General features: G+C 34.4%; 1 protein-coding gene across 1 annotated transcript in view; it reads right to left on the minus strand.

The window, feature by feature from the left end:
- The window catches only part of LOC125073965 (nephrin-like), an 80,654-nt gene extending 71,608 nt beyond the window's left edge, over positions 1-9,046 (minus strand). Inside the window, exon 1 of the mRNA XM_047685096.1 lies at positions 8,794-9,046. Coding sequence (XP_047541052.1) covers positions 8,794-8,890 — 97 coding nt within the window. The 5' untranslated portion in view covers positions 8,891-9,046. The remainder of the gene's footprint in view (positions 1-8,793) is intronic.
- Between the last annotated feature and the right edge of the window lie 2,057 nt (positions 9,047-11,103).

Below are 11,103 nucleotides of genomic sequence, written 5' to 3' on the forward strand. Positions count from 1 at the left end.
ATTCTTTACATCGCCAATGCATTACCAACTATAGGAGCTAAGATGTTATGTCTATTTTGCCTATAGTTAGAGTTCAAACCGGAACACAACAATTCCTACCCAGACGGTACAATTCCCTACATTCAAGTAAATTTAATGATTTTTAGACGTGATGTAACTTAGTCAAAGAAATGTACGAAAACCGCAAGTGAGGTCAACAAAACTCTAATAGGTAATCGTTTTTTAATGAGTCACGAAGAATTAATGCCAGTTTTTGTCTTGGAATAATAGTTTTGGCTATTCTTAAAAATATGTTTTGGCAAATATCTGACCAACCGCGAACGGTGGATTCGCGGTGGTAAAAACGGGTTCAAATCCAGACGACCAACAAATTATTTTAATGATGTTAAATAATGGGCACTTCTAATAGCGATACAGATTCTACTTGAAAAAATATTTAATACTCAAAACTCAAAACATGAGCGGGAAATGTCAAAATGTAACATTTGAGATTGACTATAACAATTACAAAATTTATAGGATACAAGTATCAAAATGGCATATCACCGTTGTCAATATTTAATTGAGATACCGAGTGAATACATAAAGAATATCACTGTGGAACACAATTATGCAATTGTACTACCAACAAATCATGAGTTATATGGAATGTTCGAGAATAATTACAAAGTCACTGTCCCCAGGAAAGAGACAGAGAATCAATCATCTTCAATTATTTAATTCATGTCTATAACTAAAAGCATTGGAGCGTGGCAATAAGCTTCTCTTTCTTCCTTCTCTTTATTTACTAATAGTGGTGAAGACGAATACCATGAAGGTGTTAGATCCTATTTTCTCGGTAATACCATAAAAAAATGTATGTATGTTAACCTACATCGTATAAAGCATATCCTCTTTTTCTACAAAAATAAAAACAATTACATGTAATTAAATCAATCTGCAAAAGTACCGTCTGATTTTTTGAAGTGATAACTTCTTATTAGAGGGTAAACCGCTTCGTTACGTAACGCGTTACGGCGCCAGTTTGTCTGGCTTCCCTTTCTATTACGCATACGGCAGCGGTAGGAATGCTCCTCCTCTCTCACTCTAACCCACAGCGCTAGCCGTATGTCGGCCAGTTTAAATTATCACTCTGTCGGGCGTCCCGAGATGCACACGTATTTATTTATAAATTATTTTTATTTCTTAACATTGAAATATTAAGTACCTAATATCATATTTTACTCGAGGGGGCTTGCAGTTGGGTTGCTTTTAAGAAATGAATACGCTCTTTCGTCTAACGCCCAAGTCGTATCGAAAAATACCCGGCGCAAGCTGGCTCCAGAAATTACCTCAGTGGTTGTCCGAGGCAGAAAATGCCTGAAAATTGCGCTGTTACAGGATAAAATTAAATTTAAAACTACAGTCGGTTCTGATTGTTATTTATATCAAGAAAAAACCGTCTAGAAACTCTTTTGTTACTCTTAACCACCAATTAAATTAATAATAATAAGCATTAAAGTTGTTCAACCTTTTATCTCGAAAAGTTTAACTAATATAATAAAATATGTTTTAGTATTCCATTGTTATGTTTGTGTCGAAAAATAATTTACTATGCAAAAATTTCTATGAAAACAATTAAGAGCCAGTTTGAAATCCCTTGTTAATTGCACGTCTGTCGAGCATCTGTTTTCGTTTTGATTTTATTCACGACGGCACAATCAAAGGTGAAATTCGGAAAATTTTCTCTTTGATAGTTGAAGTTTAATTTCTGGATGTTGATGGATTAAAAAAACAACAAGAGTCGCCAGTATAGTTACGTGATTTTATTCTGTTTTATGAATAATAATTAATTTAAAGCTTAAAAGTGAGAGGAATTAATACTGTACGAGATTACATCTATAATAGCAAATTAGGAGACTTATTATGAAATAGGCAGGCGGACGATTAAATAGGCCATTTGATGGAAAGTAGTCACCATCGCCCAAGACAATGGCGATGTAAGATATATTAACCATTCCTTACATGACACATGCCACACCAAACTTCTGACATAAGATGTTATGTCCATCGTACCTGAAGTTACAATGGCTCGGCTACCCTTCAAACCGGAACACACCAAAACTGAGTACTGATGTTTTGCGGTAGAATATTTGATGAGTGCCTACCATGACGTAATGCCTAGCGAAGAAATACTGTACCAATATAAATATTTAGGTTTAGTATATAATTACATTTAATTTATATACTTTACACTTTAATATATATTCAAACGTATTTTAGTTAAAAAAGCGGATTAGTTCAATTATCTTACTATAAATATATAATTTTATCTATAAATAGATTATTTAATAACTAATTGAGCGAATGATGCTTAAATATATATAATTTATTGTCGTATTTTAGCGTGACTAGGAGGTAAGACTGACTCCTATGCCGAGACGGAAAACGGCACGTCATTCTCTTAAATAATAATCAAGATCGAAATCAAAATATTTTGAATCGTCATGTTACAGTTTTGACCGGTTCGGAAAGTAGATTATACCGAGAAGAACCGACGAGAAACTCTTTTCCACCATTTCCTTACTAAATTACGGTTAAAGATATTTTTATTCCCATTAAGACACTATTATCACTTACATGAGAATTACACTTATAATAAAACATTTATGAATATAAAGTTCGACATTGCACTTGTATAAAAAAAAATAAAAAATGAAATGACAATGAGTAATTGTTTCAAATATTATAACGCTTAACTGAGTGTCATTTTTCTACATTAAGTACAAATTTAACGTATTGTCTTAGTTTTAAATATTTATTATTTAAAATATACTTAGCGAGTTCTTTTTTAAATACGTTGAATGAGTTTACATTTTTTATATCTGTGGGTAGTTCATTATACAGTTTTGCATTTTCAAAGGTGTATTCCTTCAGTAGAGAGTATATCAATAAAGTACTCTTAAATTTATATATATCCTACCTAGAAATCATCATACCCTCATAATATTCCCTTGGGTTCGTGACTCGTATAAACATAAACTTAACAAATAACGTTATATTATATAACTAACATTTATTTTAAAAACGAAAATCTACATTTTTATTTATTTCGCTCTACATTAATATTAGTTTTCTTTAAATCTAAATTCTTTCTTTCTAAATGTATCACATCTGCCTGCGTTCTGTGGGACCCAATTTTGTAAAATTATTAAGCTACTAGCGACCGGCCCTGGCTTTGCACGGCTGCAATGCTGATACTAAATATACTACAGAATGTCTTTATATACAAAGCCTACAACTTTTTCAGTCAGTTCAGGGCCATATTGATCGATATTAAATGTATTTAATGTACTTAATTGGATAAGGATTAATGCCTTATTGCTTAAAATCACATCGTTAATAAGCCATTATTTCTGGTAAAAAAAAGATTAAAAATGGTTATTGTGGGTTATCCCTAAGACATAGACATATACCATCGCGGAATTTTTTGTATACCTTTTTAAGGTGAACAATAATGTTTGTACTACATTGTTTCATCACATCAGAAACCTCTAAAATTATCAGTGTTTCTCGACTATATTATGCATGACATGAATCAATTTTGATTTCTTCTATCAATTAAAAAAAAAACCGCATCAAAATCCATTGAGTAGTTTTAAAGATCTAAGCAAACATAGAGACAGACAGACAACGGAAAGCTTTGTTTTATACTATATAGTGGCACTCATCGAATACACCAAGTTATTTAAATGAAAATAAATCGAATATTAAGGCATAACAATAAAAATATACGAAGATCATAACACAAATCGTATACGTAAGAAATCTTAGCGCGTAAGTAATTTATAATAATACTCAACGTATGAATAATTCATTCCAATACTAATGTTACAAAGTCAGCGGAGTCACACATCGATTTCAGACAAGAGCAACGATATGGCGACCAGCCAGACATGGAGAGCACTTATCACTTAGTAAGTTCCAATTATTAATACAGACCGCAACTTTATCAACAAGCCTCTTAATCAGTAATTTATTTCTATATTACTGATCGGCATATTTTCTTTCTTTGATCGTTATGACCCAAACACCACCCCGACTCATCTCAATTATTATATCTACTTAGAAAATATTTCATTTTAGATAAGAAAGGATAGGAAATTGAAGCCGACACTTGATGTATATTCAAATCAAATTTAAAACGCGACCGTACAAATCATAACCGCGTCTTACTTGTCAAGAATGATAGCAGCATTTCCCGATTTAGTCGCAATTCCGATTTATACATACATACATACATTAGCAGACCTTAAATTTCCCACTGCTGGGCTAAGGCCTCCTTTTTCTTTGAGAAGAAGGTTCGGAGCATATTCCACCACGCTGCTCCGATGCGGGTTAGTGGAATACACATGTGGCAGAATTTCGTTGAAATTAGACACATGCAGGTTTCCTCACGATGTTTTCCTTCACCGCCGAGCACGAGATGAATTATAAACACAAATTAAGCACATGAAAATTCAGTGGTGCCTGCCTGGGTTTGAACCCGAAATCATTGGTTAAGATGCACGCGTTCTAGCCACTGGACCATATCGGCACTTTTCCGATTTAATGGGCGACAAATGACCCAAAACCTTATGATTTATATAATATTGAATCTTTAAGGTATTGTAATATTGAACACTATAGCCGGGTATGGGTTATCACATAAATTATATCAGAACTCAGCTGTGCTTGCCCAGATTTGAAGCGTCAATCTTCTCTAAGGGAAACGTGTAATGGTAATGAATAAAACGTAACGATCCTGCGAAATATATGTTTTAAGAATATTATATGTATGTGGGAATGAAACGTTTTTATGAGTGAGCGAGATGTATGAGGCGGGAAATAAAAGTAATTACTATTTCAAAATGGAGGAAGACGGTTAAAATACGCGTGATAATATTAAAAATTAAAAAAACGGTGTCAAGAATATTTTTTTTATACATATTCGCAATCACATTTCTAAGTATGTTTGTTTGCTTGTTTGTTTGTTTGTTTGTTTGTTTGTTTGTTTGTTTGTTTGTTCGTTCGTTCGTTCGTTCGTTTGTTTGTTTGTTTGTTGTATCATGGAGCTCGGACACCTTTCGAAACTTGGTCTATTAAAAAAATTAAGCCTTATGTCAAAAAATATTGATAAATAAGACGTAATGCAATATGATATAAAAAACAAAAATTACTTATATATATATCAATTGAATAGTACTTAATTGACATACTATATTGTAATTAAAATGGTGGAATAAAGCTACTGAAATTCTTGGCGACTCTTCTCGGTAGAATCTACTTTCTGAACCGATAGTAGCTTTACATTAAATTCAACGCTAACTTTAGCCTACTTTAATATTTGTACCTAATAATATTGAATTTTGAATTTTAGAAGCAATTTTGTAATATCATTTTCAATGCATGAGATAAATATTTGAACCCATTTCGAACTTACGACCATTCAATAACGATAAAGATTACTAACGAATACCTCGTAAAAAAATTGTCTAGATCACCCACTAATAGATCAACGGACCTCGAAACGATTAACCAAACACAATGTGTGTGCATCACCTACTTGAATAAAGAATTTTGATTGATTAAAAAACGTCAAATTTAAATTTGTCAACAGTCAACGTTAAAATATATTTAATATAGTATGTTATCCATTTTTTCATATGAATTAAACGTCTAAGCTCCATATTCTCAATTGGATGTTCCCTAGTTAACAACGGACGCGACCAGCAGATTACATCATTGCATTTAACTCTCTCAATTAACGTGCAAGCGTCGAACCGTTTATAATAGTACGCTGTTTAATTATTTTATCGTTGATATTAACGGAATACACATTGTTTAAATGTATTTATAATTATCATAATCCGTTTATCTTGTTAACTTATTCACAACGCAAAAAACTACATTACGAATGCCGACAATTTTGTTCGCCCGCCAATTGGAAGAGATGTTGCAAATTTTGACGATACGTATCGGTTGTGGAAGAATTCCGTGACCTTTGATTATTAAAAAGAGATATTTAGCACTTTTACGCATCTCGATGATGAACCCACTGCGCAAGAAATTAAAGTGCACAAGTGTGCACGCCAGCATATTTTACTTGGTGGTAAGGCTATTGAACACGCCCATTTAGTTTAGTGCCACCCAATCAACGGGTATTCTACCGCCAAACAGCAATAGTTACTTACTACTTACTTACTAGTTACTTGACGACCTCCGTGGTCGAGTAGTGTGTACACCGGTTTTCATGGGTACGCCACTCCGAGGTCCCGGTTTCGAATCCCGGCCGTGTCGATGTAGCAAAAGTTAATTAGTTTTCTATGTTGTCTTGGGTCTGAGTTTTTGTGGTACCGGCGTTATTTCTGATTTTCCATAACACAAGTGCTTTAGCTACTTACATTGGGATCAGAATAACGTATGTGATGTTGTCCAATAAATGTTGTTTGAAGGATGAGTGACTCAGTGTAACTATAGGCACAAGGGACTTCTTAGTTCCCAAGGTTCGTTGTACATTGACGATGTAAGGAATGGTAAACATTTATTACAACGCCAATGACCACTTACAATCCGGCGGTCCATTTGCACTGCCGACTAAAAAAATACTGGTAACATTTTAATTCGAGGTTCTAAAAATTAATTGTTTGTGGGTTAAATAATTAACCCACCCTCCTGCAGTACATTGCAATCTTTTATTAGAATACAATAAAATACATACAAGCTACCACTAAGCTAACAAGCCCAAGACACCGAAAAAGAATAAAAGAGCAGAAAGTAAATCATAAACACAAATTAAGAAAATAAAAGGTCCATGGCTCTTGCCTTGATCCTGTAATCTTCGGTACAATTTAAGTGAGCAATCTTAACTTTAAAATTCGAAGGCATGTATTTATCACACGCACAGCTGTAGAGGTTATTAAATTTTGAGATTGGAAAGTTCTAGATTGCCTAATATTTAGGCTTACTACCAAAAAGGCCTTACCTTACTAATATTTTAATAATTTTACTAACAAATGCTAAAGTTTGGATGGATGGATGTTACTCAATCACGCCAAAACGGCTGACGGATCTGAATAAAATTTGGCACAGCGATAGATAATATCTGGAATAGTATATAGGATACTTTTTATTTTTATGACCGCGTGAAACAGTAGCAAGAATACAAGCAATATATCCCTGTTGAACATTTTACAAAAAGGTCCGACGTCCGGGGCTTAAAAGAGGTGAGGGCCTCACGGTTCCTATTTCAGGTGGCCCTGAGGAGGACGGCAGTCGGGATGGTCTCGTGCTGCAGTTCGTACTAGCGAGGAGTGCGGGGGGCGAGATCACTTTCGCACCTTGAATAGAGTTCCGCCGAGCCACGAACGGATACGGGAGGCCGTGCCAAGAACGACCACCGCAGTGGTTTAAATGGATAGGAATCTCACATAACCATCCAACCTTCGGGTACTTTTCTGAAGTTTTCTACTGCGTGACGACCTATCACAATTGAGGCAACAAGACGAGGTGTTATATTTTTAATAAAGGTTTTTGCACTATTACTCCAAGGTCCAAGTGTTTTGACGGCAAATGTAACAAAGTTGTGATTTGGAAAACTAGACGAATTTAAAACATAAATTATGGGTATCTATCAGAATGTAGAGAAAAATCACCATGAAACCGAACTGAATATAATGTTATCAGACGAAGGCGCAGAAAATCGCTACAGTATATGTACAAAATTGTATCTTTTAGTTCATGTTTGCTAAAAGATTTTCCATTAGAGCTAATGATTTAGAGAAACTTTGTAGCGAATGAACAATTTATAGTCTTTCAATTTATTTTAAGCTTGTTGTCGATCGCGATTTCGCTCGCGTTTGAAGGGTTAGTCGTTAGGTGTTAGGCTTTTGCTCTTTTTTGTAGTTCAAGCTCCTTTCATATAAAATTTCATCAAATTCGCTTCAGTAGTTTAGCCGTGAAATACCAACAGACAGACAGAGTTACTTTCGCATATATAATATTAGTATAGATGATTTGATTTGTAATTTGAATTAACTTATTAACTTAATTAAAAAAAAAACTAAGAAGAATTATCAGTAGTTTAGCTATCAATAAAGGACTGGTGTCCTGATGGATAGGGTCTATCTTTGTCGTCATCAGTCTCCGCAGATATATGATATATGTTCTTTTGCTATTATAAAGTTATCTGAACAGTCAGAAGCTAAGTTGGATTTAAATTTCTCGTTTTTTTTAACTTTCATAAAGTTATCAATCATCATGCCTTAATTTTCAGTGTCTTGAAACGTCTCAGTATATTTTTAATTCAATATAGGTATTATAATTTGTTTATTCGTAATTTAATATAATTTTTGATTAGTTAAGAAATTTATTTGGATAGTATCTTTATTTTAGCCGAGAAATAAAAAAACGTAACGTAATGTAATAAATTTACCACTCACTTAGTGGTAGATCTTTGTGAAAGCCTTTTTAGTACCACGCACTCACTTTATATTCTGCCGCCAAAGCAATACTTAATTTTATTGAGTTCAAGTATGAAGGGTGAGTGAACCGGTGTAACCACAGCCAGAACATTTTCAGTCCCCGAGGTTGGTGGCGTATTGGCAATGAAAGAAATAGTTAATATCTCCTACAGTGCCAACACTTATATCTGATGGTGACTTCTTAACACGATGTGGTTTAAGAGCCTACCAAGTTTTAAATGAAAACAGGTTCCACACTAACCTAAGCTTATCCTTAAAACACGAGAAAATAAGACACAAAAATGATACTTACATGATTCCTCGATGAGCACTTCTTGCTGTGTTCGCACGCAACACAACAGTACGCATATTGCGACTTCAAGAAGGAAATCTATACGAAACAAATGCATTGTTGTAACACACTTCAATTCATCGACACTACATTTGATTCAAACAATCACATCACTAACATTTTATAATCGTTTAGATTACTTTTACGAACTTAAGTATATTTTCTTTTCTACACTTTCACTTATAAATACACAAAAGAAAAATGTATAAATTTATTTTGTAATTAACTAATAATTACTATTAATCTATTTTACAAGTTTTGCTTGGTAGCCTCGATCTGAAACAAAAAAAAAACATTATTTTTAAACAATTTCATTTTGTATGAGTCAAAAATACCATACATTATTTATATATGCGTTTCTCCTGATATATCTATATATGGATATTAATATATCTGTTTAAGATTAATTAGTTTTCGGGAAAGAATTCATGTTTTTTTTATATGTATTAAATATAGGTAGACAGGTCACCCTGATGTCAATTGGTAACCGTTGCTCATAAACATTATCCATTCTTTGTACCAATGTTCCACCATTTTTCTTTTCTATGATATAGGTAGGCGGACGAGCATGTGGGCCACCTGATGGTAAGTGGTCTCCACCGCCCATATACAATAACGCCAATCTTGGGAACTAATATGTAACCGGTACACAATAACACTGGATAGTCCTGTTTGGCGGTAGAATATCTGACGAGTGGGTGTAACCTACCCAGACTTGCTAACACAAAGCCCTACCACCAAGTGTATATATAACATTGGGAACTAAGATGTTATGTCCCTTGTTTAATTGGAACAGGCTTTTGTTAAATACATTTTCATAGCTTTTAATGACCCTATATTGTTAAAATTTCATCTCATGTTCGGATATGAAGCAAAACACCGTGAGTCAGCCTGACAGAATATTACACATATTTATCCCCCAATATGCAGTGGAGCAGCATCGTAAAATGGACATCAATTCCCCACTTAAATGCTTCAAGTTATTTACGCTCTCGTTTTTTAGCGTTCCGAATTTATTATTTTCCGAAATTAATTTCCGAAACAGCGAAATGTTTTCGTTACCGAAACTTTACTAATTTCTATTTTGCATTATTAAAAAAAGTATAAAATCACAAAAAGACGATTGCATAAAATATTGCCGTACTAGTACTGTCCGCGGTTTCGCTCGCCTTTGAGAAGAGGCGTTAGATACTTTGCAGGTGTTAGATACTTTTATCCTTTCTATTATATTGGTTGATTTGACGTGAAGGCGATATATACAAACAAGCTCATTTATTATATTAGTTAGAATATCTTGGTTTTAGTAAATCCTTGTCTCTTTATTTTTTCAGAATCCATTGTATGGCTGTACAGGTTTTATTTGTATAAATTATTTTTTCCTGCTTAGGGCAGTCCCTCACCGAGAGCATTCATTTAACGTGAGACACGGCTTCGTAAGTGACTAATACATATGGACTGCCTCATGCATTAGCAGCCTGTAAATTTTCCCACTGCTGGGCTAAAGGCCTCCTCTCCCTTTGAGGAGAAGGTTTGGAGCATATTCCACCACGCTGCTCCAATGCGGGTTGGCAGAATACACATGTGGCAGAATTTCGTTGAAATTAGACACATGCAGGTTTCCTCACGATGTTTTCCTTCACCGCCGAGCACGAGATGAATTATAAATTATTAAGCACATGAAAATTCAGTGGTGCCTGCCTGGGTTTGAACCCGAAATCATCGGTCTTAACCGATGATTTCGGGTTCGGAACGCGTGCATCTTAATGCACGCGTTCTAACCACTGGGCCATCTCGGCTCACTGCCTGCCTCATGGCTAGATTATATTTACTAGACCAACAAGGCTACAGATCCGAGGTTCTAAGTTCAAACTGCAGCTCAGGCTGATAAAGTATTATTAAGTTTTTATTTCGAAAAATTCTTCAGCGCAGCCCGGAGTCTAGAAGTTGTGTACACTGACTTACCTCGGAAAGGCGTTGAGCCGTTAGTCCTGAACTCTTGCCGGTCGTGTAAGATTTGCCGCCCATCGGATTGTAAGAGTGTACCTGTGTTTACGCACAAACTCATGCACATAAATGTTCTGCGTAGTTGGCTTGTCTCCCTTGAGATTTGCCGTGACCGAATTCGGTCAGGACGTCACCAATATATACATTGCTAAAGCTAATTTATATAATATTCTTACATGATTATTTTGATAAAAACTTTAACAACATGTATTATAAATATTGATAAATGAAATTCTAATTTAAATAAACCAACACAGTTTATAAAAA

Source organism: Vanessa atalanta, chromosome 26 (genome assembly GCF_905147765.1).
Source record: "Vanessa atalanta chromosome 26, ilVanAtal1.2, whole genome shotgun sequence".
NCBI classification, from domain to species: Eukaryota; Metazoa; Arthropoda; class Insecta; order Lepidoptera; family Nymphalidae; genus Vanessa; species Vanessa atalanta.